This window comes from Euprymna scolopes, chromosome 1, assembly GCF_053919585.1.
Source record: "Euprymna scolopes isolate OS-2025 chromosome 1, ASM5391958v1, whole genome shotgun sequence".
Taxonomy (NCBI): Eukaryota; Metazoa; Mollusca; class Cephalopoda; order Sepiida; family Sepiolidae; genus Euprymna; species Euprymna scolopes.
The window spans coordinates 33998314-34024200 of record NC_136482.1 but is presented as its reverse complement, the minus strand read 5'-3'; the positions used below and the strand labels follow the sequence as shown (position 1 = coordinate 34024200).

At 33.7% G+C, this 25887-nt stretch overlaps 1 protein-coding gene and 1 pseudogene across 3 annotated transcripts in view; one reads left to right on the top strand and one right to left on the bottom strand.

Moving 5' to 3' along the window:
- The first annotated feature begins 412 nt into the window (after positions 1–412).
- Positions 413–25887, top strand: part of LOC145292822 (glycine N-acyltransferase-like protein 3) — a 97072-nt gene continuing 71597 nt past the window's right edge. Inside the window, exon 1 of one of the 3 annotated variants that reach the window (XM_080139245.1) lies at positions 413–858. In XM_080139245.1, the coding sequence (XP_079995371.1) occupies positions 804–858 (55 nt within the window). In that variant the 5' untranslated portion in view covers positions 413–803. The remainder of the gene's footprint in view (positions 859–25887) is intronic. The other 2 variants (XM_080139160.1, XM_080139075.1) reach the window with 2 other exon arrangements.
- LOC145284861 (U2 spliceosomal RNA) lies at positions 20355–20494 on the bottom strand (annotated as a pseudogene).

Here is a 25887-nt window from a genome sequence, read left to right as displayed (position 1 = left end):
TCTTTTTCTCTCTCTTTGTACACAAATCTCCGCTGACAACAATTACAAATAAAGAAAAAAATCAACAAAAATACTGACGATTCTTGGCTTAGTTGTAAAATCAATTTTAAAGTTTAAATATATAATAATATGTCAAGTAATCCAATAATATATATATATATATATATATATATATATGTCCCTAAAAATGGGGTGATAATATATATGTAAGGGGGGATATTTATGCATATGTGTTACATGATAAAGTCTGTCCCCTTTTCATGTAAGTATAAAAATAGAGAGATTACTTAAAATGAAAATAAAATGAGAGAAAGCAGAAATCGAACCTTGGATATAAGTTTTAAAGAACAGTAAGTTTAAATGGAATGTCCAGTAAATTGTTAATTCTGATAAAATAAATAATAAATAAACTATTCAATTGTTAGAAAGAATGTGGATAATAAAATATGGGTTAAATAAATTAGATATGTAGGTTGAATTCCTTTGTGAAAATAACAAAGAAAAAATAGGTTATTGGAAAATCAGAATGTTCGGGAAACGTGCGACTCGCGCATGTTGGTGGCACGTGAGTTTGGTCACGTGGCCGGACATGCATGGATTTCTCAATATAGGAAGTGAGAGTTAGTTAGTTAGTTGGAGAGTTAGTTAGTGAGAAACTCAGAGGTAGTTTGAGATCGACAGACGATAGTCTGGGTGCAGACATGGGTTTCAATCGTCTGGAAGCGAGACGATCACTTCTGAAACTTAATATGTGAAGCTTTAAATTCTTGGACGCAAAGCCCCAACCGGTCAGGGAAGAATAAATGTTCAATGTGTTTTTATACTGCCGTCTCCTGTGTCCATCATTACATGAAAAAGGTATTGTCTATTTATGTGTACAAACTATTTGAAATTCATCATCTAAAAAATATATGTGTTAGAAAGTAAATGTGTCTCTTTATGTTATACAAACACTCCCGTTCATACGAACTGTCAAAGCATAAATGCCAACCTGTTAATCCATCGGCATAAATGCAAACCTCTCAATTATCGGTCTGTCTATCTAGATATGAAAACACTTTCTCAAAATGTATTTATATGCAATCTCGCTCAATTATAAACTCTCTCTCTATTTATATATATTTCACTAATGTGTTAATGTCTCTATATCTCCCATCTCTTCTCACAACATGATCACACACATGAACCTCAAAGATCTCTTACTTCCAGGAACAGTCTTAAGACTCTTATCCTTACTTTTCTCATAACATGAACGTTAAAATATAACATATGTAATGGGAAGTAACTCGGCGGGATTTTTTTTAAATGATGACATATATATATATATATATATATATATATATATATATATCTTTGAAACTGTATGATGCCATAAAGGATGAATAGTAACTATGACGTCATAGCAATTTTTCAGCGTGGCCTCGACCAGCATTGACCCGATGGGCCAGTATTTGTTATATATATATATATATATATATATATATATAATGTTATTATTATTATTATTATTATTATTATTATATTTTTATTTCAATATTTATAATGTAGCAGTAGCAAGCATTTACGGCTGCTTTCAAACAAATGCGCACATAATGCTACTGCACTACTGCTGCTGCTGATTTTAAATAATATACACGTTCACAGATTTATTTATGATGTCACACTGCTTTTTATAATAACCATTCATCTATTATGACATCACGCCCTGCTATTTGACAACTACCATTCAAAGATAAACAGAATGTTTTGGATTCTATGGTTTTCATCACCAGCAGCAGCATAATCATCAGTTTATCGGCCATTTTACATGCTAGAATGTGTTGAATGGTTTTTAAGAATTGACTTCAAAACCAACTTATGTCTGGCCATGCCTTTATTTATCCCTCGGTCTTTTGGCTAAATGTTTATCACTTCCTCTGAACTGAATCTGTTATCTAAACTGTTTTGCATCTCTACTCACCCAAGAATTTCTGATCTATTATTTCAATGTGGTCATACCATCGAAGTCTCCTGCTCTGCTGTGAGATATTTTGTCTCGCCTACTTTTTGCTCCATGACAGTGGCAAAATAGGACAAACACAACAAGGCTTATCTTAAAATTCAATACAAATTTTATTAGATTCTCGGGAATGCCCGTTTTTGCCTACGAAAAGACCTGGTAAAAACCTCGAATTGTGATAGCCCTTCATTAGCAGTATCAGAATTTTTGTAGGAATTTTTGACACCCCTAACACGAAACTGCGAATACAATATAAAAATCTCGTAATTTCTCTGTTAAAAGTGGGTTATTTATTTTCTTTATGGATTATACTTCCAAAATAAACTATTACAGTTGTTTTAAAAGTAATAGAAATATTTTTTTTTAAAAACAGTAATGAATTTTCCGAACTCAATATTTTTCAATTTTTAAACTTTAAAAATCTATCAAAATTTTTCTATTGATTCTATTTTTACGATATTTTCAGGGTCAATGTGAAATTTTATGTTCTTTCCAATAAACCGAGTATAATATTTTAGACAAACGTTTTTTTTTAATTCACGCCCCCCCCCCCAAGTGTCACCCATTTTGAAATGTCTATTAAAAAGTAAATAATTAATTTATGTCGGGGAGTTTTATATATCACAAATTGAAGAGAAAAGGTCTATAAATAATATATTCAAATTTAAAACAAAAAAAAATCGCTTATTTAGAAATTTACCTGTAAAGTCCGAAGTTTAAAACTTTATTTTATAAGAACACATTGTTTTTCTTTTGTCTTTTTTTTGTCTTTTTTTTTTAATGAAACCTTAGTCTTTGCTCCTTTAATTGAAAAAATAATTAGGGCTTGAATTACATTTTTCGAGGAGTTATAAGCTTGGAAAGATGGGGTGGAATTATTCACTATTTTCACGAAATTTCTGACACTGCTAGCCCTTCATCTTCAACAGAAACTGGAAGTAGGTTCATCTGTCTTCGAAGATCTAAGTTTACAGCCGTTTGAAGGGGGTCGATATGATGTCTTCTACTTCAATTCTCGCATTGAGACGATATTACAGAAGTTTATAATTAATAATAATAACAATTATTAGCCTAATTATTTAGTGTTAAAATAAAAGTCTGAAGGATACACAATATAATAACTTGGCATATTCATTTAGGCTTAAATAAAAGTCTCAAACGGACAAACGGGAAGAGGCGCGTAATGTTCCTCATTCAAAGAGTTGGAGTTCCAGTCCTTCATCGTTGGCTGCATCTGTGGAACTGAAAAAAAGAGGCATGCATGCAAAAGTCCGCCAAGGCGAACCTAGCAGAAAATACAATCGACTAATCTGATTGGTCCAAAACAGATACAATGAGAGGCACGATGTAATTGTCAAATTTCTAACACTGCACTATACCATCGAAGTCTCCTGTTCTGCATGCATCTGTCTATACTGTCCAGATTTAATCTTGCTTGGATGCTAGAAACACACCCGTCGTAAAAACTTACATTACACATCCATTGTATCATTCTCATATTTCTTTCCAAACTTCATTGGCCAAATTTTTATCATATGCCTATTTCACATGCCTATTCACTTCGTAGACAGTGGTAACGCTCCTAGTTAGTAAACGCAGAATTTTTCCGAACTTACTCCATCCTCTCTTTACTCTTAAAACCATACTAGGACCTACTCCACGCTTAACAAAGAAAAGCATTGGAATTTTCTTAAATCTTCTTTCTTTCACGTGATATAAAAGTTTTACAATAAAATGATTTTTATAATTATTTAGTAACATATTCTGCCGCGTATTCATATATTTTTTCCAAATCGATTGTTCGTTCCTCTACAAAAATATGTAACAATGTTTTATTTTCAGTGAATGAAATAAAGTTATGTGTGTAGGGGTGTCATCGAGGTGTAGTGTCTTTGCATATGTCTTCTGCAGGTGGTCCGGTTCCTTTCAGTAGAGGCGACGGATTTTCTCGAGATCTGTATCGTTTTAAAGCGCAACCCTTCGGACGACAAATATCGAAAAATTGGCTGAAAACATTAATTCCTTCATCTTCAACTGGGCACTTTCCTACAAGGGGGTAGCTTTGTTCGCCCATATTTTCGAAAATCATTCATTATTTTTGATCCACTAGCTTTAATTTAAACCTACGCCACTTTCAGTTTGGCAATGGACGCAACGGCAAAGACGTCACTTTTTTCACGTTCTTTTCCTCCTGTGCAGTACGGATTCGAGCCTGGCTGCCTACTACCACGTTTATTTTTTTTGGGGGGGGGTTGCTTAGCACACACCTCCAAACACCCGAGCAAGGCTGGGCACCCAGGCTAGTTTATATATATATATATATATATATATATATATATATATATATATATATATATAATGTTTATATTTTATATTTACCGACATAAGTATGCTTTGATAAACATGTTTCAGATTAAATACAGATGGTCTAATAAAATTATGGAGCTTGCGTCCGCGTCTGGCCTCCATAGGATGGAGATATGTCACAAAGTTTAATATAGATCCACATTAGAAAATTGTAATAAGAGTGTTTGAAAATATGAGGTATGATAAATTATTCGGCCTTCCTGGCTTTCATCGAAGAGTTTTTATTTTTATTACTAAAATATACTAATAAGAAAAATAAGTTGCTTGTGAGTAATGTTGAAAACAATTTAGGTGACTGAAATAGGATTTAACAAAGATTTAAATAATTTATAATTATAATCATTTTTATATATATTATAATATATATATATATATATATATATATATATATATATATATATATATTACGGATTTGTTCCTAGTCTAGGGGTATCGGAACACCGCAAACATATCAATGAAAAATAAAAGATTACAAAAAGATAATTTGAAAAGAAAAACAATCTTTTATTAACAAAATAAAGGGAAACAAAATCAAAAATAGTAAAGAAAAACGAATGTCTAATAAGCTGATTATAATCGATAGTGTAAAGGAAATAATTATGTTTTCTAGTTATTGCCATTTTAATAGAAGTCAATATTTTTATAGTAATTTTTGTTTGTATCTTTAGATATAAATGCTTTTTGGTCAAATATAATTCAGAAAAATCTATATCTATCAGTTTGTTGATGAAAGAGATTTTTCTCTGCATCTTGTTTGGTTCATCTGTTATTTTAATGACTCGAGTTTTTTTTGTGTGTTTTCCTTCGGTCGGATTTATAATAGGTGGTCGCCTCTCATTGCGTCCCAACGTCGTGTGATAACTGATTATAATTTGCGGTCGTCCGCTATTTATGGTTATCGCTAGAGAAGGTTCCAGAAAGAACAAAAAAGAATGCTTTTTTGTTCCAGTATTTAAAAGTCTCCAGAGACGCAAGAAAAAACGTTTTTCATTCAAATTCTTAAGTAATACTTTTTATTATTTAATATACTCTTTTATTGTTATTTCCTTTTAATTAAGTAATTTATTATTTTTTTTATTATTATTATATAATATTTTAAGTATTTTTATTTTGTTATAATTAATATTATTATTAATAATTATTTTTATTATATTTTTATTATATGCTATTATTTGGATAATTAATATTATCTTTTGTGTAATAAATCATAATTCCTTCATATCGTAAGGGGAAAATGTATCAACTCATGACTATATATAACGACTTAATCCTATCTTTCTACTGTTTTTTCACAGTTAAAAAAATGAAATAAATGTCAGCAAATGATTTCAAATGTACTATTAAAAACTTTAAAATACAGGGTCTTGAGTTTTCAATAAAAATCGGCAAAATTCTCCAATCACTAATTAATATTTTAAGGGTTAGTAATATTATAGAAAAGATTTTTTTTAATTAAAAACTTAAAAATTACATTTGATAAAAAAAAATCATTTCCCACTATTTTCACACCTTAAACTGAAAAATGTTTAGAGGGTGCAATTTTGTCATCCCTCTCCGGTTGTCACCCGGGGCGGACCGCCCCCACTTCCTTAGCTACATCACTGGTTGCATAACACTAGCGATGCAAGAATTCGAAAACCCCACGAGCCTAATACTCTAAGATTCGTACCATAATGGAAAATAAACAGTGTTTTTTTTTTATATCTATAAACGAAACCATAGCATTTCGTATTGAAAAACAAACTAATAACGAATGTCGTGTTTGCAATTATAACGCAGACAAAATAGAAACACTGCGTTTTGTTTTTGTTACTCAGAGAGACCTTTCCTTCATGTAGGAACAAAGTCATTGTTTTTAAACCGAACGAAAACATAAAATTAAAAAGTTCGTAAAAAAAGGTGAGAAAGAATTTTTGTCTTGTCATTTTCTTTGTTCGTCCACTACAGTTAACTAAAAATCAATAGTTGTTACGGAAAAGAAGACACAGATTTTCGTGTTTGTTTTTTCCTCCATTTTTTATTATTTTTGTCTCCGCTGTTACATATTTCAAACGCAATGCGGTGTAATTTTTTTCTTCTATGAATAAAAGATTTTTGCTTTAGAGTAAATAGCGATTAAAAGCTTAAAACACGGTTTAAATATTAAAAAGAATCTTTATTATTACCAACTACTATCAATAGCAGTAAAAGCAACCGCAAATACAATAAATATTCCAACCCTAACCTGTTACTCTTTAACTGTGTCATTACACTCTAAACTTCTTAGACCCACATGCCACCCGGCACCGTTGCAAATTAACGAAATAATTCTTTTTTAAATCCGACTTGGTACTTTGTCAAGTGCAAATGAAATGCGTTTATTCATGATTCCGCTAAAACAACGCACTTCACTATCTTACAGAAATCCCTTTGTACACACGTGTGCTTTTTAAAAGTCTTTCTCTTTGACACCTCGCGCCGGCCATCAGCTAGCGCTTTTTCGCCCTCGACTTTACATGTCCATTTTCCCCAGTAGCGTAACTTGTTTCTCTCTCGAGCATATGGTGTATTTTTCTCTCCTTTTCTTAGGATGTAAGCTCGCGCGCACTTGCTAATTTGAATACATGCTTTAACGGCTGCTGCTGCTAATTTTTCGCTAGCCAGCTATTCTTCGATTGCTGCTAATATTTTCACATTGGTCCATACGCTCTCTGTTACACAATTAAGGCGCAAACAAATAATACTTAAAGTTAAACCGAACCGAGTTTAACTTTACAAGAATTGATAGAAGACTGTTATAAAATAAAAGTAAAAAAGACTTGAAAGATATTTAGTCTGAATTGACACATGTAAAAAAAAGTAACCAAATCTAAAACGCACGCAACAAATAAAACACAGGCCAGAAAATAAAAATGGGCATACATATCCGCATACTTCTAAAAAATAATTTTTGTTCTGAAGATTCTGTCATCTTTAATCGACATGGAAATCTACATTAGGTTAAAGATTACCCATATCTGTCAAAAAATGTTTGGCATGTAAAAAAAAAAAAAAAAAAAGCGAACGCAAAAATTCCGTATTCGTTTAATGGTTTACTATGCCTCCCCACGGGACAGAGTTAGACACCAGGGTCGTTTTTTAACGTGGAGAAAAGGTACAAAAATAAAAAATTGTCTCAGCTGAATAATAAAAAAGGTTTTTGCGAATATGTCACAGCAAAAATTCTGGATAAAAAAATAAAAATGCAATGACAATGGCAGCTAACTGTGCACAAATTAACTTCGAAAGAGAATTATTTAAGCAACATGACACTATTGTTAAAAATTAAAAAATGAAAAATCTATGTACGAAAGAATGCCACGAATCTCTCAGTTCAGGTTGGATACATGAATTTAAATTATGGGCAATCGAATTTTTTTTTTTTTTTTTTTTTTTTTTTTTTGCAAAACAAAGATAAAATGTACAACAGACGCTCAAGTTTTGAAAAAAAAAACAAATTAAAAGGAAACTTTTCTTGTTCTAGCCCACAAAGAACCAAAATGAAGATGCAAACAAACCGATATTGTTGTAAACCGAACAAACGTAGCTCTTCCCTAGCGAGAACAGCGCCTGGCCACAAACCAAGAAACTAAAAACATGCAGCTAGCTCTAAAGTGATGACACTCACCAACCGACTCAGTCATAAGTGACTGTGCGACTTTGGGCGATTGTTCGCCAGATACAAAAACTTCAACTACACCGCAACAGGTACCGGGCGCAATCTTATTTTTCCCAGAATTGAAGAATTATTTACCGGCAGTCAACGTCACCCAAGGATATTGCGTGTAGCAAATGCATAGTACACAAGCAGTTTCCCACAACATGGAAGAACTGCCGGGCAGTTTTATCCAACGTCTCTTCACAATACACAGTTCATCGGGTCAGCAACATTAGCGGAAATCCTCTGGGACAATATCACTTTGCCTGATGGATTATTACAAGCGTGGTGTTATGCGGATTTATTGAACCGTAATTACTTGTGGCGGAGCTTACCCATGCAAGTAATCAGTTGTTTTATTAAATTCTCGCGAGTAATACATGAGAATGGCAATAAAAAAATTTCTTACAGGACAGAAGAAAAAAATTCGTCTTGAACAATCAATCAGCTTGCGAGGAGGTGTTGTGGTGGACTACCTGTGTTACCTAAGAATGAACTGATCTAATTACAATAAATAACGGAAGGAAAATCCGTAAGTTGGGAGTGTCAGCTGGACGAACAACTCCAACTTTTGTACGTTCCTGTCAATAAATTTTGTTACTCTCTTCCTATGTTCTGTTTTCCTTGTTACTCCCTAGACAGGGTTATAACACACACACACACACACACACACACACATATATATATATATATATATATATATATATATATATATATATATCCTTACCTAATGAACTTATTAATTTGGGTATACGTATTCTAGACAACATATTTCATGTAAACTTCATCATTTATGGGGTGTGTCCCCGACGCTGTATTCTGTTCCCCTCGACAAAAGAAAATATATAAATTTTAAACTAATGATATAGGTATATTCTGCTAATATGTGGGTGCGTGTTGGAGAGTAAAGGATGTCATTACATAGCTATGTTGTCGAGTCGCTAAATTATTTGTATGGATGCGCAATTAAAGTGAAACCAACGAGTGTTTTCTTCTCTTTTTTTTTTTTTTTTCAAGCATTAATACCCCTTGATTGAGAAGAAATTATGAATGACAATGTTTTTTACCGAAATGCTTATATCTTTTCCATATCACTTGAATTATTTTAAACCTTTGTTTCACGGAGAAAATTAGTCATATATTACCCATAGTCGAATGTCAATGACAACCTTTACAATGAAATAATAAACAGAGGACTGGTTTTAAGTTGCTTTGGTTTTCGTTCTCACTTAGATATTGTTATCTCTTTATGAATGCGATCACTATGTTTTGATATAGGTATTATAATAGTCAATTATTCCACTCCTTCCGCATTTAGAATGGATTAACTAATTTCTTTGGAATTAGTAAAGGGTTTTTTCAACTTTAATTATTTGAAATATTACTTCTTTTCAACTCTATCCCCAACCTAGCCTAATCTAATATGGTTTTAAATTGATACGCTTTAATTTCGTCTCCCATTTTATATTTCTTCCGTAAGCTGCTTCGGCTAGTTCTGATTTGTCTCGTAAATCGCAATCTGAAACATTTGGGTCGATATAAGTTCCCAGCTATAGCAACATAATAATAATAATAATAATAATAATAATAATAATAATAATAATAATGAAATAAAAAGTAGCAAAAAGAACATAGTCATGGCAGTCAAGATTATCAATTTGATTGAAAATGCAATGAGAACATGCAGACTTGAACTGACAGCTGATGGGTAGTACATAACTGAGACTACAATACAAGGACGTATCTTTCTAGTTCATTCTCTACTACCACCACCGTTCATCATAACCATAATACCCCTTAACTATATAGTCAAACAAATATCAAGCTGAATACAAATTCACTAATACAGATGAAAGGATGAACCACCTAATGTACATGGATGACCTGTTTGCAAAATATAAGAAAAAACTAGAGACACTAATAAACACAACTAAAATCCTCAGCCAGGATATTCGAGTGAAATTCGGTATGGAAAAGTGCGCACTGCTGATCATCGGGGGCGGGGACTGTAAGCAACGGAAGGTATGGTTCTACTCAATCAAACGGAGATGAGGGAACTAGGCGAATATGATAACTAAAAATATTTGGGAGTTCTGGTAGCAGACATAATCAAAGCAGCAGAAAAGAAAGAGAAAATTAGAAAGGAATACCTGAGATGAACAAGAAAACTCCTAGAAACTAAACTTGATAGTAGAAACCTAATAAAAGGTATAAACACACTGGCAGTTTCACTTGTAAGATATTCTGAACCGTTTATAAGTTGGACGGAATAAGAATTGAGGAATCTCGACCAGAAGATCAAAAGACCAAAAAACTCATGACTATGTAAAATGCACTGCACCCAAAAGATGATACTGACCAAAAGATGATACTATGTAGAAATGAAAAGATGGAGGAACAGAGCTGGTTGGTATAAAAGACTGTAAATGACACAAGAAAAAATTAGAAAAAATACATAATGCAGAATATCGAAAGAATAATTATCACAGCAAGAGACACTTAAGAAACAACCAAGGCAGAAACAGAAGAAACGTTTTTAATTAACTTTGTTGAACAGTAATATAACAAAACAAGATTCAAGGGCGATAATTTAGGTGGCACGTCTGTGTTTAATTTACTTTGTTGTACAGTAATACAAGGGCGATAATTCAGATGGCGCGTTTGTTTATTAGAGAGTCATGACAACAATGGACGAACAAACTTTGAACCTTCTGTGCAGCTCTACCAAGTTAGAGCGCGTTAAAGGCATTTTAGAGCTTCAGAAGAATATTGGTGATTTGCCACATGAAGAACTCCGAAAACTAGAAGAGACCATCACTGGTCTGTTGAGCAACGCAGACGCAAAGTGGGAGACAAAGCATGGTGCACTGATGGGTTGCAAAGTGATCCTACAAAGCGCAAGAGCTTCCGATCCGTTTGTGATGAACGGACGAAACCTGGCCTTGAAGCTTCTTTCAGATGATGAATTTCGAGTTCAAATGGCGTCGGCGGAACTTATGGGCGCCCTATGCGAAGTGAGCGGATGCCAAATTTATGAATACTCAAAGGATATAATTCTGGGCGGGATATCTTCCAATTTGGAACGTCAACCGTCTATCGTCGACACGGAAGATGACATGCGCCATGATGAAATGAGCGAATCTACCCCCGAGCATATTATAACCAACACCCGGTTGAATAGCACAGAATACATATTCCATGAGACTGATGAGTGGAAGTCTTTAGAAACTTTGTTAAAATGCCTACAATATATTATTGAAGCATGTAGCTATCGTTTCAACCCCTATATCGACCAAGCATTGTTAGATCTTATCTTTAAAGCACTTAGACATACAAACCGTTTTGTCCGTGAAACGGGTTTTTACGTATGTTCTGTTCTTGTCAGATGTGGAGTGAACGCTGATGGAGAGAATCCCGTTTTTCTTGAAGATAACGCTATTCTGCTTTACGGTGACCAATTAGCGTTTCATATAGGAGAAGGGCTTTCGGATAATTGGATGCAGGTGAGACTAGCAGCTTCCGTGGCGGTTCGCCATTTCTTTTTATGTCTTCCGTCGCTCGAGACTAGAAGTAACTTCTTTCCCGTTTTAATTCCGCCCATGTGTATGAACCGTTACTATGCTGTAGAAAGAGTTCGCCTTTATTCGCAAGATTCCTGGCGCCTTATCACCGACGGAAATGGTAGAACGATCGTTGGAAAACACATTGTTCATATCGTTCGGCATTACATTGAACAAACCAACGCCGATAACCATTTTTCAAGGGAGGCTAGTTGCGCGTGCATTGCAGAACTTGTATGCAAAATTGAAAAATCGATAATCGAGCCCCATGTCCCCACTCTTTTTACTGCACTGCTCACGTGTTTTCAGGATTATAGTTGGCCTGTCCGGGATGCAGCTTGTCTGGCGTGTGGAAACTTCATCGTATATTTTCCAGTAATTTCCGGGAAAAAATTGAATACTCTTCTGCCTCTATTTTTAGGCAATCTCGAAGACAGCATTCCTTCAGTTCGCCAAGGCGCGGCTAGTGTACTCTATAGCGTCATGAACATCTATGGAGTTGAAATAAAGAAGGCTGGCTTTAAGATAATAAAGGAAGGACTGATGGGTATTGAAAATCAACCTGGCAACGCTGAAAAGTATCCCCATTTGATTGATGCTACAGGCGAAGTTGCTAAAGAGGTGAGAGATAAAGATATGAACTCACACACCGATACACAGATATATCCTTGCTGTTCGCCAGCTCCGATAATGGTACCAGTTGTCGGCGACTATGTTTACCACAAGTTCCGTAAACCTAGTGAGCCGTGGGAGTTAGCAGATGGCTGCGTGCATCTGATCGCAGAACTATCGTCTCTACCGGAAATAACTGATTCTATTACTCAGCTCCTTCCTCTTGTGGCCAAAGCAGCATCATATCACCACTATGCGCAACATGTCTATCTGCTGGAAACTATTTGTAAAAAATTGCCAATCATAGCAAGTGGCATTGGAAAGCGTCTCTTCAAATTTCAGTTGGAAAGTTTCTTTGATTGTATGTTCTATGCTCTGGTCAGCGACAATCGTCTCACCTCGAGTGCCGCTAGCCAGTGTTTGAATCGTTTAAGTAGTTTCATGGGAGTCGATATCTTTCGTGCAAAAATTGGAAATTATAAACCTGAATATTTAGAAATGCTTGATGCGAACAGGTACATTGCCCCTTTATAATTTTGTCATTTCCCTACCTGCAAGTTTGCCCACGTGTCACAGCAGAATATCAATTCATTTCTTTGGCACTGTATTTATTTGATCTTAGGGTTTGTTATGATTCGGTTTTTTTTTTTTTTTTTTATGAAGATTGATAATTTGTATTATTTAGATTACTGTTCTCATCTGGGATGCTAATCTCATCTTCCGATCTTCTTCGGGTGTGTATTGCTGAACTCGGGAATCTTTTCGGAATTTCGAACTGAAACCTTTATATAATCCACGAAAATATCTTTCTCTCAACGGTCAACAATGATCGAGTAATAGTCTTAAGTAATTCGCAACTGTATTTTTGCCATTGCTCGTATCGAGGATCGAACCTTCAACCTCCAGAAGACTGTCGCTTAGAACTGATTATCAGTTAGCCCTTTTATCCGTTGCACCACAGATCCTTGCGGACTTCTACTCGGTCATGACTGATGAAATGAAAGCAAGCTAACTTGTGTATGAAATAATGGTTTAAATTTAACTTCCGTATAGATTCCCGAGTTCGACATAAAGGTTGCCAAGTTTTACAAGGCGCACCCGAAGAATAACGAAACGGTTAAAACGTTGTGAGATTAACAGCGAATGGGACAACAGCATTTCGAATAATCTAAATAATACAAAGATGGCTGCATATTGTGAAAGAAAAGCGAGTAAGTACAGTGTATTTGCACAACCAATATTTACGAAAATAAAGTTAGCAATTACTTATTTTTTGTCGGTCTCCTACAGAGGAGATGTCTCCTTGAATTACTTTAACAAAAAAATATTGTATTTTCAACCAATATTAACGAAACAAAAATATGAGATACATGGGTAAAAGTATTATTTTATTTAATGACCGGTGGTCTAAACTGACCACCCTGGTCGAATCAGAGAAAGTCCATTGTTTTTTTTTGTTTTGTTTTGTTTGTTTTTTTGTTTTTTTGTAATCAGACGGAGAAAATGGAAGTAATTAGTTTTAAAAAGAAAAAAAAAATTCTTGTATTTTTTGCAACCAATATTAACGAAAAAATCTGAGATATATGGGTAAAAGTATTATTTTATTTAATTTAATGACCGGTGGTCTAAACTGACCACCCTGATCAAATCAGAGAAAGTCCCTTTTTTTTTTGTTTTTTAATCAGACGGAGAAAATGGAAGTAATTTTTTTTTTTAAAGTGAACAACAAAAATCTTGTATTTTTCAACCAATATTAATCGAAACCATTTTACTTACTTTCTTTTTTTGTTTTTTTATGGTTGCAAATCAGAAAGAGTCCCTTTTTTGTTTTGTTAATCAGACGGAGAAAATGGAAGTCATTTTTTTTTAATAAAAAAATCTTGTATTTTTCAACCAATATTAATCGTTGACTGCTGCTACTCTCACCAATTTAATGACTCTCACCACCACTTTGCCTAACGGCTGCTGATGCTACTCCTACCAGTTTAACTCCTATCACCACTACTATTTTGTCTCTGCTGCTACTCCCCCTATTTAACTCCTATCACCACTACTACTTTGCATTTCTTTGCATTTATTTTTCATGTCCGTACACCAAACATGGATATAAATACCACTAAAACATCCGCTGGGTCATAAGCTTCATTTTGGTACCTAAATTGCCTAGGTGGGTTGCCTGTAGGATGACTTAAACAGCGTCACACACACACACACACACACACACACACACACACACACACACAAATAGACAAAGACTTATATCGGAGAAAACAGCGGGGAGAATTTGTGCTTTACTCTGTCTTGTTTAATGTGTTCATAACTAAAATTGGCGCGCCTAAATATCGTATTTAAGAATAGAGAATCAGCATAAGCTGCTGTCATGCTTTATCGTACATTCATCAGATATAAATAATAAAATCTTAAAGCAATCTTTTAAAATCATCGCTTAACAGATTTAAGTGAATCTGAATTGATGGAATACTTTTGTAGTTTAAAGTTGTTATACAAATAAACGTAAAAATAATGCGAACTTGTATCAGTCCCCTTTTTCTTTTATTTTCACTCTTTCACTCGCAAATTTAAAACTATATAAATAAAAGTATGGTATTGTAGATTTAGAGTTGAAATTGGTGCTGGCATGAGAAAACAAGAGTAAGGCGTAAATCAAAAGAACTAGATAGAATTTAGATAAGGGAGGGTATTTTTTACCCTAAACCCTAACTTGCCTTGGTATTTTATTTGTATGGCTTAGTGTTGTTATCCTTTCTATATTAGTTCATGGATTCTGTAAACTGTTTCAGGCCATTTCCGGTTAGTTCCGTAAATTGCAATCGGAAATATTTGGATTGATTTTAATACATAGCTTTAGAAGAAATGATGATGATGATGATGATGATGATGATGATGATGATGATGATGATGATGATGATGATGATGATTAACTAGCAGGACCTGCGAAAATTCCACAGCAGCATTTTCATATGTAATAAATTCTTGGATATGGTACTAATTATGTCAATAATTTTTCATCATTTGTAACTCACCATTTCGCACACCTTACTAAAATAATAACTTTATCATATTGTATAGGCTGATTATTTCATTACAAACACAGACATCAATTAACTCACATTTCATCATTTTTCATTCTTGGATATGTTACTAATTTCGACAATATTTTTAAAAATATTTTTAAGCAACATTATCGTCCAACCTTATTAAAATAATAACTTTGATATATTTGCTAGACTGCTTCATTTCAAGCAAACCAATCAATTAACTTCCATTTCACCATTTTTCATAATTCTTGGATATAATACTAATTTCGACAATCATTTCACATAATTTGTACCCACAATATCCCCCTCCTTAATAAAATAATAACTTTGATATATTGTCTGGGCTTATTATTTCATTACAAACACACTAATGCATGAAATCACATTTCATCATTTTTCTTAATTCTTGGATATGTTACTTATTTCGACAATCAGTTTTCATAATTTTGACTCATATTTTTGCACCTTCACCTTTGCTAAATAATAACTTTGATTTATTGTCTAGGCTGATTATTTTATTTCAAACACACCAATCAATTCACTCACATTCCATTATTTTTATAATTCTTGGATATGTTACGAATTTCGACAATCATTTTTAATAAGTTAAACACACCTTATAGCTTCCCCCTTACTAAAATAATAACTTTGATATATTGTCTGGGCTTATTATTTCATTACAAACACACCAATCAATCAACTTACATTTCATCATTTTTCGTAATTCTTGGATATGTTACTAATTTCAACAATAATTTTTACTGATTTAAGCTCTCCTTGTTGTCTTTCCCCTTACTTAAATATTAATATTGATGTATTGTCTGGGCTGATTATTTATTATAAACACACTGATCAGTAAACTCATATTTCACTATTTGTCGTTATTCTTGGATATCTTACTAATCTCAACAATATTTTTTATAATGTAAACCATCCTCATCGGCCTCTCTTACTTTGATATATTGTCTGGGCAGATTATTTCATAAAAAGCACAACTATTTATTAATTTACATTTCATAATTTTTCATAATTCTCGGATATGTTACTAATTTCGACAATCACTTTTTATATTTTTTGCTCACATTAATAACCCCACACTACTAAAATAATAACTTTGATATATTTTCTAGACTGATTATTTCATTACAAACACACTAATGCATGAAATCACATTTCGTAATTTTTCATAATTCTTGTATATATTTCTAATTTCGACAATAATGTTTCATAATTTAAAACCACATCATCGCACCCTTACCTAAATAATAACTTTGATATATTGTCTGGTCTGATTATTTCATTGCAAACACACTAATTCTTTAAATCACGTATTATCATTTTTCATAATTCTTGGATATGTTACTAATTTCGACAATAATTTCGCATAAATTTAACACGCCTTGTAGCCTCCTCCTTACTAAAATAATAACTTTGATATATTTGTTGGGCTGCTTATTTCATTACAAACACATCAATCAAATAACTCACATTTAATCATTTTTCATAATTCTTGGATATGTTACTAATTTCAGCAATCATTTTTTATAATTAAAAACCTACATTATGCCCCTCTCCTACTAATATAAGAAATTTGATATATTGTCTGGGCTTATTATTTCATTACAAACACACCAATCAAATAACTCACATTTCATCATTTTTCATAATTCTTGGATATGTTACTAATTTCGACGATAATTTTCATAACTTAAACCCACTATGCCGCCTCCCCCCCAACTTAAATAATAACTGTCATATATTGATGATTATTTAATGATGATTATTTAATTACAAACACATTAATCAATTCTGGGTATTCTCATAGTATCTATGTTCCCCCAATCTTATCCCATCCCGAGTGACGCCGCATATTCTGCTAGTATATATCGTTCACCTATCTAATTCGATCCTGGGCGATGTTGGGTATTCTGCTACTATATGTTTTCACCTATCTCATTCAATACTGTGCGACGCTTTCTGCTAGTATATATTTGCGCTCATCACATTCAATCCCGGGTGTGACTTCATGTCCACCACCCCACTGTTAAAAAATATACAGGAAATAAAGTAATGTTTTAATCATAAACTGTTTCAGCCATTTCCAGAACTGACTTTATATCCCCCAACCCACTGCTAAAAATATACATGAAATAATGTAATGTCGAAATAGTAAACTGTTTCAGCATATCCGGGACTACTTCATATCCTGCACCCCACTGTTAAAAATATACATGAGATAAAGTAATGTTTAAATCGTAAAATTTTTCAGCCATTCCCGGGACCAACTTCTTATCTCCAATCCTACTGTTAAAAACATACATTTAATAAAGTAATGTCCAAAACGTAAATGGTTGCAGCCATTTCCGGGATCGACTACATATTTCCCACTCCACTGTTAAAAATATACATTAAATAAAGTAATGTTTAATGCGTAAACGGTTTCACCCATTTTCGAGACTGATTTCATATCCCCTACCCCACTGTAAAAATATACATGAAATAAAGTAATGTTTAAATTGTAAACGGTTTAAGTAATTTCCCGAACTGACTTTATATCGCCCATCTCACTGTTTAAAATATACTTGAAATAAAGTAATGTTTAAATCATGAACTGTTTCAGCAGTTTTTCGAAATTAATACATAAAAACATTAACACGCTTAGTGATTAGGCAACCATTGCTTTAGAATTAATTTCTGAGTGTAGTATCAGTCGCAGCATTCCGGTGACTTAAATACACCCTTTTTTTGGTCTTGGTTAATGGAGGAGAAATCCTTCATTACTGATACAATTTTTATTTTTGTTATTGATCAGAGTACCTCTTTTGAGGAACTGGTTCCCCACCCACCCCAATTTTTAACCGACCTCATGCCCAACTCCGTCTTTGTGTCGCCCAACATTGCTAAAATAATAACTTTGATACATTTGCTGGGCTGATTATTTCATTACAAACACTAATCAATTAACCTCCATTTCATCATTTTTAATAATTCTTGGATATGTTACTAATTTCGACAATCATTTTTCATAATTTATCGCCACATTATCGCCCCCTCCTTAATAAAATAATAACTTTGAAATACTGTCTGGGCTTATTATTTCATTACAAATACACTAATGCATGAAATCACATTTAATCATTTTTAATAATTCTTGGATATGTTACTTATTTCGACAATCATTTTTCATAATTTTAACCCACATTTTCGCCCACCCCTCTTTACTAATAATAAATTTGATATATTGCCTATGCTGATTATTTCCTTACAAGCACACCAATCAATTAACTAATATTTCATCATTTTTTGTAATTCTTGGAAATGTTACTAATTTCGACAATAGTTTTTCGTGATTTAAGCCCTCCTTATCTCCTTTCCCTTTACTTATATAATAACTTGGATATATTGTCTAGGCTGATTATTTCATTATGAACACACCAATCAATTAAATCACATTTCTTCATTTTTCGCAATTCTTAGATATGTAACTAATTTCGACAATAATTTTGTATAATTAAAACTACCCTCGTTGCCCGCTCTTACTAAACAATTACTTTGATATATTGTCTGGGTTGATTATTTCATAAAAACAACAACTATCAATTAACTCACGCTTCATCATTTTTTCTTAATTCTTGGATATTTTACTCATTTTGACAATTATTTTTAATATTTTAACCCACATTATCAACCCCCCACTACTAAAATAATAACTTTGATATATTATCTGGGATGATTATTTCATTTCAAACACACCAATCAATTAACTCACATTTTGTCATTTTTCATAATTCTTGGATATGTTAGTCATGTCGACAGTCATTTTTAATCATTTTACCCCACATCATCGCCCCACTTACTAAAATGATAACTTTGATATATTGTCTGGTCAGATTATTTCATTGCAAACACACTAATTCATTGAATAACATATTACATTTTTCATAATTCTTTGATATGTTACTAATTTCGACAATTATTTTTCATAATTTAAACCATCCTTATCGCCCTCTCTTACTAACATAATTACTTTGATATATTTCCTGGTCTGATTATTTTATTATAAACACACAATCGATTAACTCACATTTAATCTTCGTTCATAATCCTGGATATGTTACTAATTTCGACAATAATTTTTATAATTAAAAACCCACATTATGCCTCTCCCTCCTACTTATATAATATATTTGATATATTGTCTGGGCTTATTATATCATTGCAAACACACCAATCAAGTAACTCACATTTCATCATTTTTCATAATTCTTGGATATGTTACTAATTTCGACAATAATTTTCATAACGTTTACCCACTATGTTGCTCTCCCTTACTTAAATAATAACTTCGATATATAGCCTAGGCTGATTATTTCATTACGAATAAATCAATCAATTCTGGTATTCTCATAGTATATATGTTTCACCTATCTTATGCAATCCCGGGTCACCCATTTTCGGGACTGATTTAATATCCCCACTCCACTGTTAAAAATATACATGGAATAAAGTAATGTTGAAATCATAAACGGTTTGAGTAATTTCTGGGACTGTCTTCATATACCGTAACCCACTGCTTAAAATATACTTGAAATAAAGTAATGTTTAAATCATAAACTGTTTCAGCAGCTTTTCGAAAGTAATACATAAAAAATTAACACGGTTAGTGATTAGGCAACCATTGCTTCAACATGAATTTCTGAGTGTAGTATCAGTTTCAGCATGCCACTGACATAAATCCCCCCTTTTTTGGTCTTGGTTAATGGAGGAAACTCCTTCATTACTGATACAATTTTTATTTTTGTTATTGATCAGAGTGCCCTTTTTGGGAAGCTGCTTTCCCCCTAAATTTATAACCGACCTCATGTCCAATTCCGCCCTTTTGGGGAGGCAAGTAAACAAAAAAAATGATCAGAACAGACATTTTCCAGAGTATTTTATGACTAATCAGAAGTGACATTTCCAGGGTATTTTATAATTAAATCAGAAATAACTTTTTCCAGTTACTTTTTTAATATTAAAACTTTGTTACATTAAACATAGTACCTATTCACGATGCCTCCCCACGAGACAAATTTAGACACTGGGGTTGCTTTTTAACGTGGAGAAAAAATTGTTTTAGTCGTAAAGGATTTCTCTGTCACTGAGAGAGAAGAAATTGAAATGTAGCACATGAAGAACAGATACTACACTTTGATCTTAGTCAAAAGGCCAAGAAAGACAAATCATTTTTAGTAGCATTGCCTCAACAGCGACACCAATTTTTTTTTATATTTACACCCTTTTTTAGGGATGCACAGCATGATAACGGATGCAGCGATAAGCGTAATAATGATGATGATGATGATGATGATGATGATGATGATGATGATGATGATGATGACGACGACAACAATAACAATAATAATAATAATAATAATAATAATAATAATAATAATAATAATAATAATTCACTAGTAAGACACTCTGGACCATTTATAAGCTGGACCAAAGACGAACTGAGGAATCTCGACCAAAAGACCATGAAACTCATGACGATGCACAACGTACTACACCCAAAGGATGATACAGACCGACTCTATGTGTAAAGGAAAGACGGAGTAATTGGGCTGGTTTGGATAGAAGACAATCACACAAAAATGAATTAGAAAAATACGTAATGTAGAACACAGAAAGAATAATTGCTGTGGGAAGAGACACGGAAGAAACAAAGAAAATAGAAAATAAAAAGAAATGAGGAATAAGACGAGGTAAGAAAAATGGTGGACGAAACAGCTATACGGATGATTTATTAGGATTACGGACAATAGAACAAATGAAAACACTTAGGAATAGCTACAAAAATGAAACCCAAATAGGGTAACTGAATCTCCAATAACAGTCGGACAAGATAATTGCAATTAGAAACAACCACATCAAAGCAAGGATAGACAAGATACAAGAAAACAGCAAATGTAGACTCTGCATACAAAGAGACGAAACAATAAATCAAATAATAAGTGAATGCAGCGAACTAGCCCAAACAGAATATAAAAATAGATACTATCAAGTGGGGAAGGCAGTACACTGGCAAGTATGCAGACGATTGCATCTTCAACATCCAGACAAATGGTACAAGCACAAACCGGAAGCAGTACTGGAAAATGAAACTCACAAGATCCTATGGAACATGGATATAGAAACATATAAATCCATTCAAGCAAGAGACCGGATATCATAATAGTTAACAAGAAGGAAAAGTCCTGCCAGCTTGTAGATTTTATCGTCCCAGCAAACCACAGTGAAAATCAAATCAGAGAAGCGGGGAAAATACACGGAACTGGCTAGAGAGTTCAAAGTGATATGAAAGATGAAGAAAGTCAAAATAATCCTACGAATAGTAGGAGCACTAGGAACAATACTGAACAACTTTGAAAAGGAATGGGATACTTTAGAATCAGAGTGATAGCTGCCATAAATCTATCTTTTGCTGAAAAAATTTAAAACTTTTGTTTAGAAACAATTGATCCAACATGTCTATTAATTTTTACATCGAACTGGACTATTGATATTCATACAGTACGGTGAACAGCCATGAAATCGGAATCAAGGACAATATGGAACAAATAACTTTTAACAAACGCAAGAAAATTTAATTTTCTGCCGACATGTATAGTTTTAAAGTTCTAAAACTATGTTTTAGTTGATTTTTTCAGTATCAGATTGATGAGTATGACAAAAGGATTTCATAAGTGGGTTGAGTAAATTGGGATCCATTGCAATGTTTGAATGCTTCAGAGGACTGCCTTGTTGGGAACCGTTAGAATCTTGCGGAAAGTATTAGAGGCCTCAGAAAAGATGTTGATATGGTCATCTGTTATGATTTGCCTATCAGCATAACATTGGCAATAGCAACAGCGAGATGAAAATGTGGGAACAGAAATAATAATAATAATAATAATAATAATAATAATAATAATAATAATAATAATAGTGATAATAATAATGATAATAATAATAGTAATAATAATAATGATAATAATAATGATAATAATATAATAATAATGATAATAACTATAATAATATTATAATAATAATAATAATAATAATAATAATAATAATAATAATAATAATAATAATAATAAGTCATCCTAAATATAGATATGGAGGTTATCGGAAACGAATGAAAGAACTATGGGACCTATCCAGTGAATACCATACGACAGAACAAAGAATTGCGGACGAAGCAAGACATATACTCAAGAAGGTTGGCTCTCTAAACTGAACAAGAAGCATCCTCCAACGAAACCGCACGTAGAGAAACCCCACAAGTTGAAGCCTCACAAGTAAAAACACCAAAGGCCGAGGACCAACACAGAACGAAGTCTACAAACGTGGAAACCGAGAACTATGAAACAGAACTAACAGAGAATGAAGCAAATGAAGTAAATAAAATAATACAGCTGATGAACGAGGAAAAAACAAAACTCCCATCGTTAAGGAACCAAGAGCAGAAGAAATTAAAAACAGAAACAGAGAAGGTTAACAAGCTCCTCCCACACATCCCAACAAATACAATCACAGAATTAAACAACCTGATTTATGCAGGCGCCAAAATGGTAAGTATGAATCTCGAATCAGAAAAACAACCGGGGACAAGCAGACTGCCAAAAGTTGGATGGGAAATCTATATATATAAAAGTGAAAATGTATGTATGTATGTATGTATGTATGTATGTATGTATGTGTGTTCGCTTTTTTTGTATGTCAACAAAAGGCTTTTTTCAGAGAAGCGGTCGCTCGCTTCACAACTTTTTAAAACTTTTTATATCACATATAAATCGTAATATCTCACAGTTAACAACGAAGCTCGCCTGTCTATGTAATTTGCTTGATTTCGGAAAGATAAATATTCAACATTTGTCGCTCGCCGCATGTGGGTCAGTCTTTTTCCTATAACATCTTGGGGGGGGGAAGCGTTCAGCAGTAAATGAAGGTACTATCCCGCAGTCAAACTTGAGCTCATTACCTCATTAAAACATGCACCTGCTAAATCCAAGTAATTAAATAAATTCAAACGTGTTTCCGTTAGCATGTCACACGTTTTTTTTGTTTGTTTTTTTCACAATTTAATTTACAACTTTGCCTCAAGAGTTCGGGTTCGATCCTCATACTTACTGTATTTTTAACCCCCCACCCCGGAGTTTCCACACACACCTCCAAACACCCGGGCAACGCCGGGTACCCCTCGCTAGTAAGACTATAAAACTCAAATTCACAAACATAAAAATGAAACCAAAATGATCAATATGAAGAAAACAATGTGGAGAAAACGGAATATTGGAAATGTAACTGGGAGGGAGAGGCTAAACAAGAAACATGAAGAAATGGACCAAAAAATAAAAGCAAAAGAAGCGAGATTGAGACGATATAGATATAAATCTGAACAATGCAAACAAAATAAAACATTTGAAACTAATGAAAGCCAATTCTACCAAAATGTGAACGGAGGAAAAACAAAAACAGAACAACCAAATCCGACAGAAACAAAACTCTGCTGGAGTAATATATGGGAAGAGCGACGAGATCACAATAGAAATGCCGAATCACTGAAAGACATGAAAGAAGAGTTACAACAAATAGAAAAAGGAACAGCGAATGAAATCAGCAAGGAAACCCTTAAGAAAACCATAGAAAAAATGGCAAACTGGAGATCACCAGGGCACGACGGGATACATGCATACTGATTCAAAAAATTCATAACCTTACACGAAAGGCTAGCCCAAAACCTTAGAAGGTGTATACAGGAAGCAAGCGTATCAGATTGGATGACAAAAGGTAGAACCACACTGCTACAGAAGGATACGGAGAAAGGAACCGTCCCTAGCAACTATAGGCCAATCACGTGCTTACCAACTATGTGGAAGATACTGACAGCACAACTGAGGAAACAAATCTACCACTCACTGAATAACCGTGGACTCATCCCCGAGGAGCAGAAAGGATGCCAAAAAGGAAAAAAGGAACATCTGACCTGTTATATATAGATCAAAAGATCCTAAAGGAAGTAAAAAGGAGGAGAAAGAATTTAGCCATGGCATGGATCGACTACAAAAAAAGCGTACGACATGATCCCCCAAGCATGGATAATAGAATGTCTAAAAATGTATAAAATACCAAGCGGGATCACCAATGTAATAGAAAATGCAATGAAAACATGGAGAGTGGAATTGACAGCTGATGGACAACACATAGAAATTAACATACAAAGAGGTATCTTCCAAGGAGACTCACTATCACCACTACTGTTCATCATAGCCATGATGCCCTTGAACAGTATTCTGAGAAAGTGCCAAGCCGGATACAAGTTCCCCAATATAGAGGGAAAAATGAACTACCTAATGTACATGGACGATCTGAAACATTTTGCAAGGACCGAAAAAGAGCTAGAGACACTAATTAACATTACCAGGGTCTTCAGCCAAGATATCCAAATGGAATTTGGAATGGAAAAGTGCGCACAACTAGTTATAAGAAAGGGAAAACTGGAAACGACAGAAGGCATGGAACTACCCAACCAAACAGAAATGAGGGCACTAGGGGAACAAGACGACTATAAATACTTGAGAATTCTGGAAGCGGACACCATCAGAGCAACAGAATTGAAAGAGAAAATTGGAAAGGAATACCTCAGGAGAACAAAAAACTCCTGGAAACGAAATTATATAGCAGAAACCTAATAAAAGGTATAAATACATGGGCAGTATCACTAGTAAGATACTCTGAACCGTTTATAGGGTGGACAAAATAAGAACTGAGACAACTCGACCAGAAAACCAGGGAACTCATGATTATGCATAATGCACTACACCCAAAGGACGATATTGACAGGCTCTACGTGAAAAGGAAAGATGGCGGGAGAGGACTGATATGTATAGAAGACTGTGTGAAGGACACGAAAAAAGAACTAGAAAAATACATAATACAAAACACTGAAAGGATAATTATGGCAGCGAGAGACACTGAAAAAAATCAACAAAACAGAAAATAGAGAGACAAATGACCAAACGAGAAAAGAGAAATGGGAAGAGAAATAACTCCACGGAATATTCATAAAAATGACAAAAGATGATAATAACGAAAACACCATTGACATGGATGCGAAAAGGACATATAAACCGGGAAACTTAATCTCTAATAACTGCAGCACAAGATATCTCGATAAGAACCAACCATATCAAAGCAAGAATCGATAAAACACAAGAAAACAACAAATGCAGACTCTGTGGACAAAGAGACGGAACGATAAACCATATAGTAAGTGAATGCAGCAAACTGGCCCAAAAGGAATACCAAAACAGGCATGACCAAGTGGTGAGGGCGGTGCACTGGGAATTGTGCAAACGACTGCATTTTGAGCGTACAGACAAATGGTACAAGCATAAACCAGCAACAGCACTCGAAAATGAGAACCACAAAATCCTATGGGACATGGACATACAGACGGAAAACCCATTCAAGCAAGAAGACCAGATGTCGTAATAATTAATAAGAAATAAAAATCCTGTCAAATCGTAGGCTTTGCTGTCCCAGCTGACCACAGGGTGAGTATGAAAGAAAAGGAGAAACGAAGCAAAT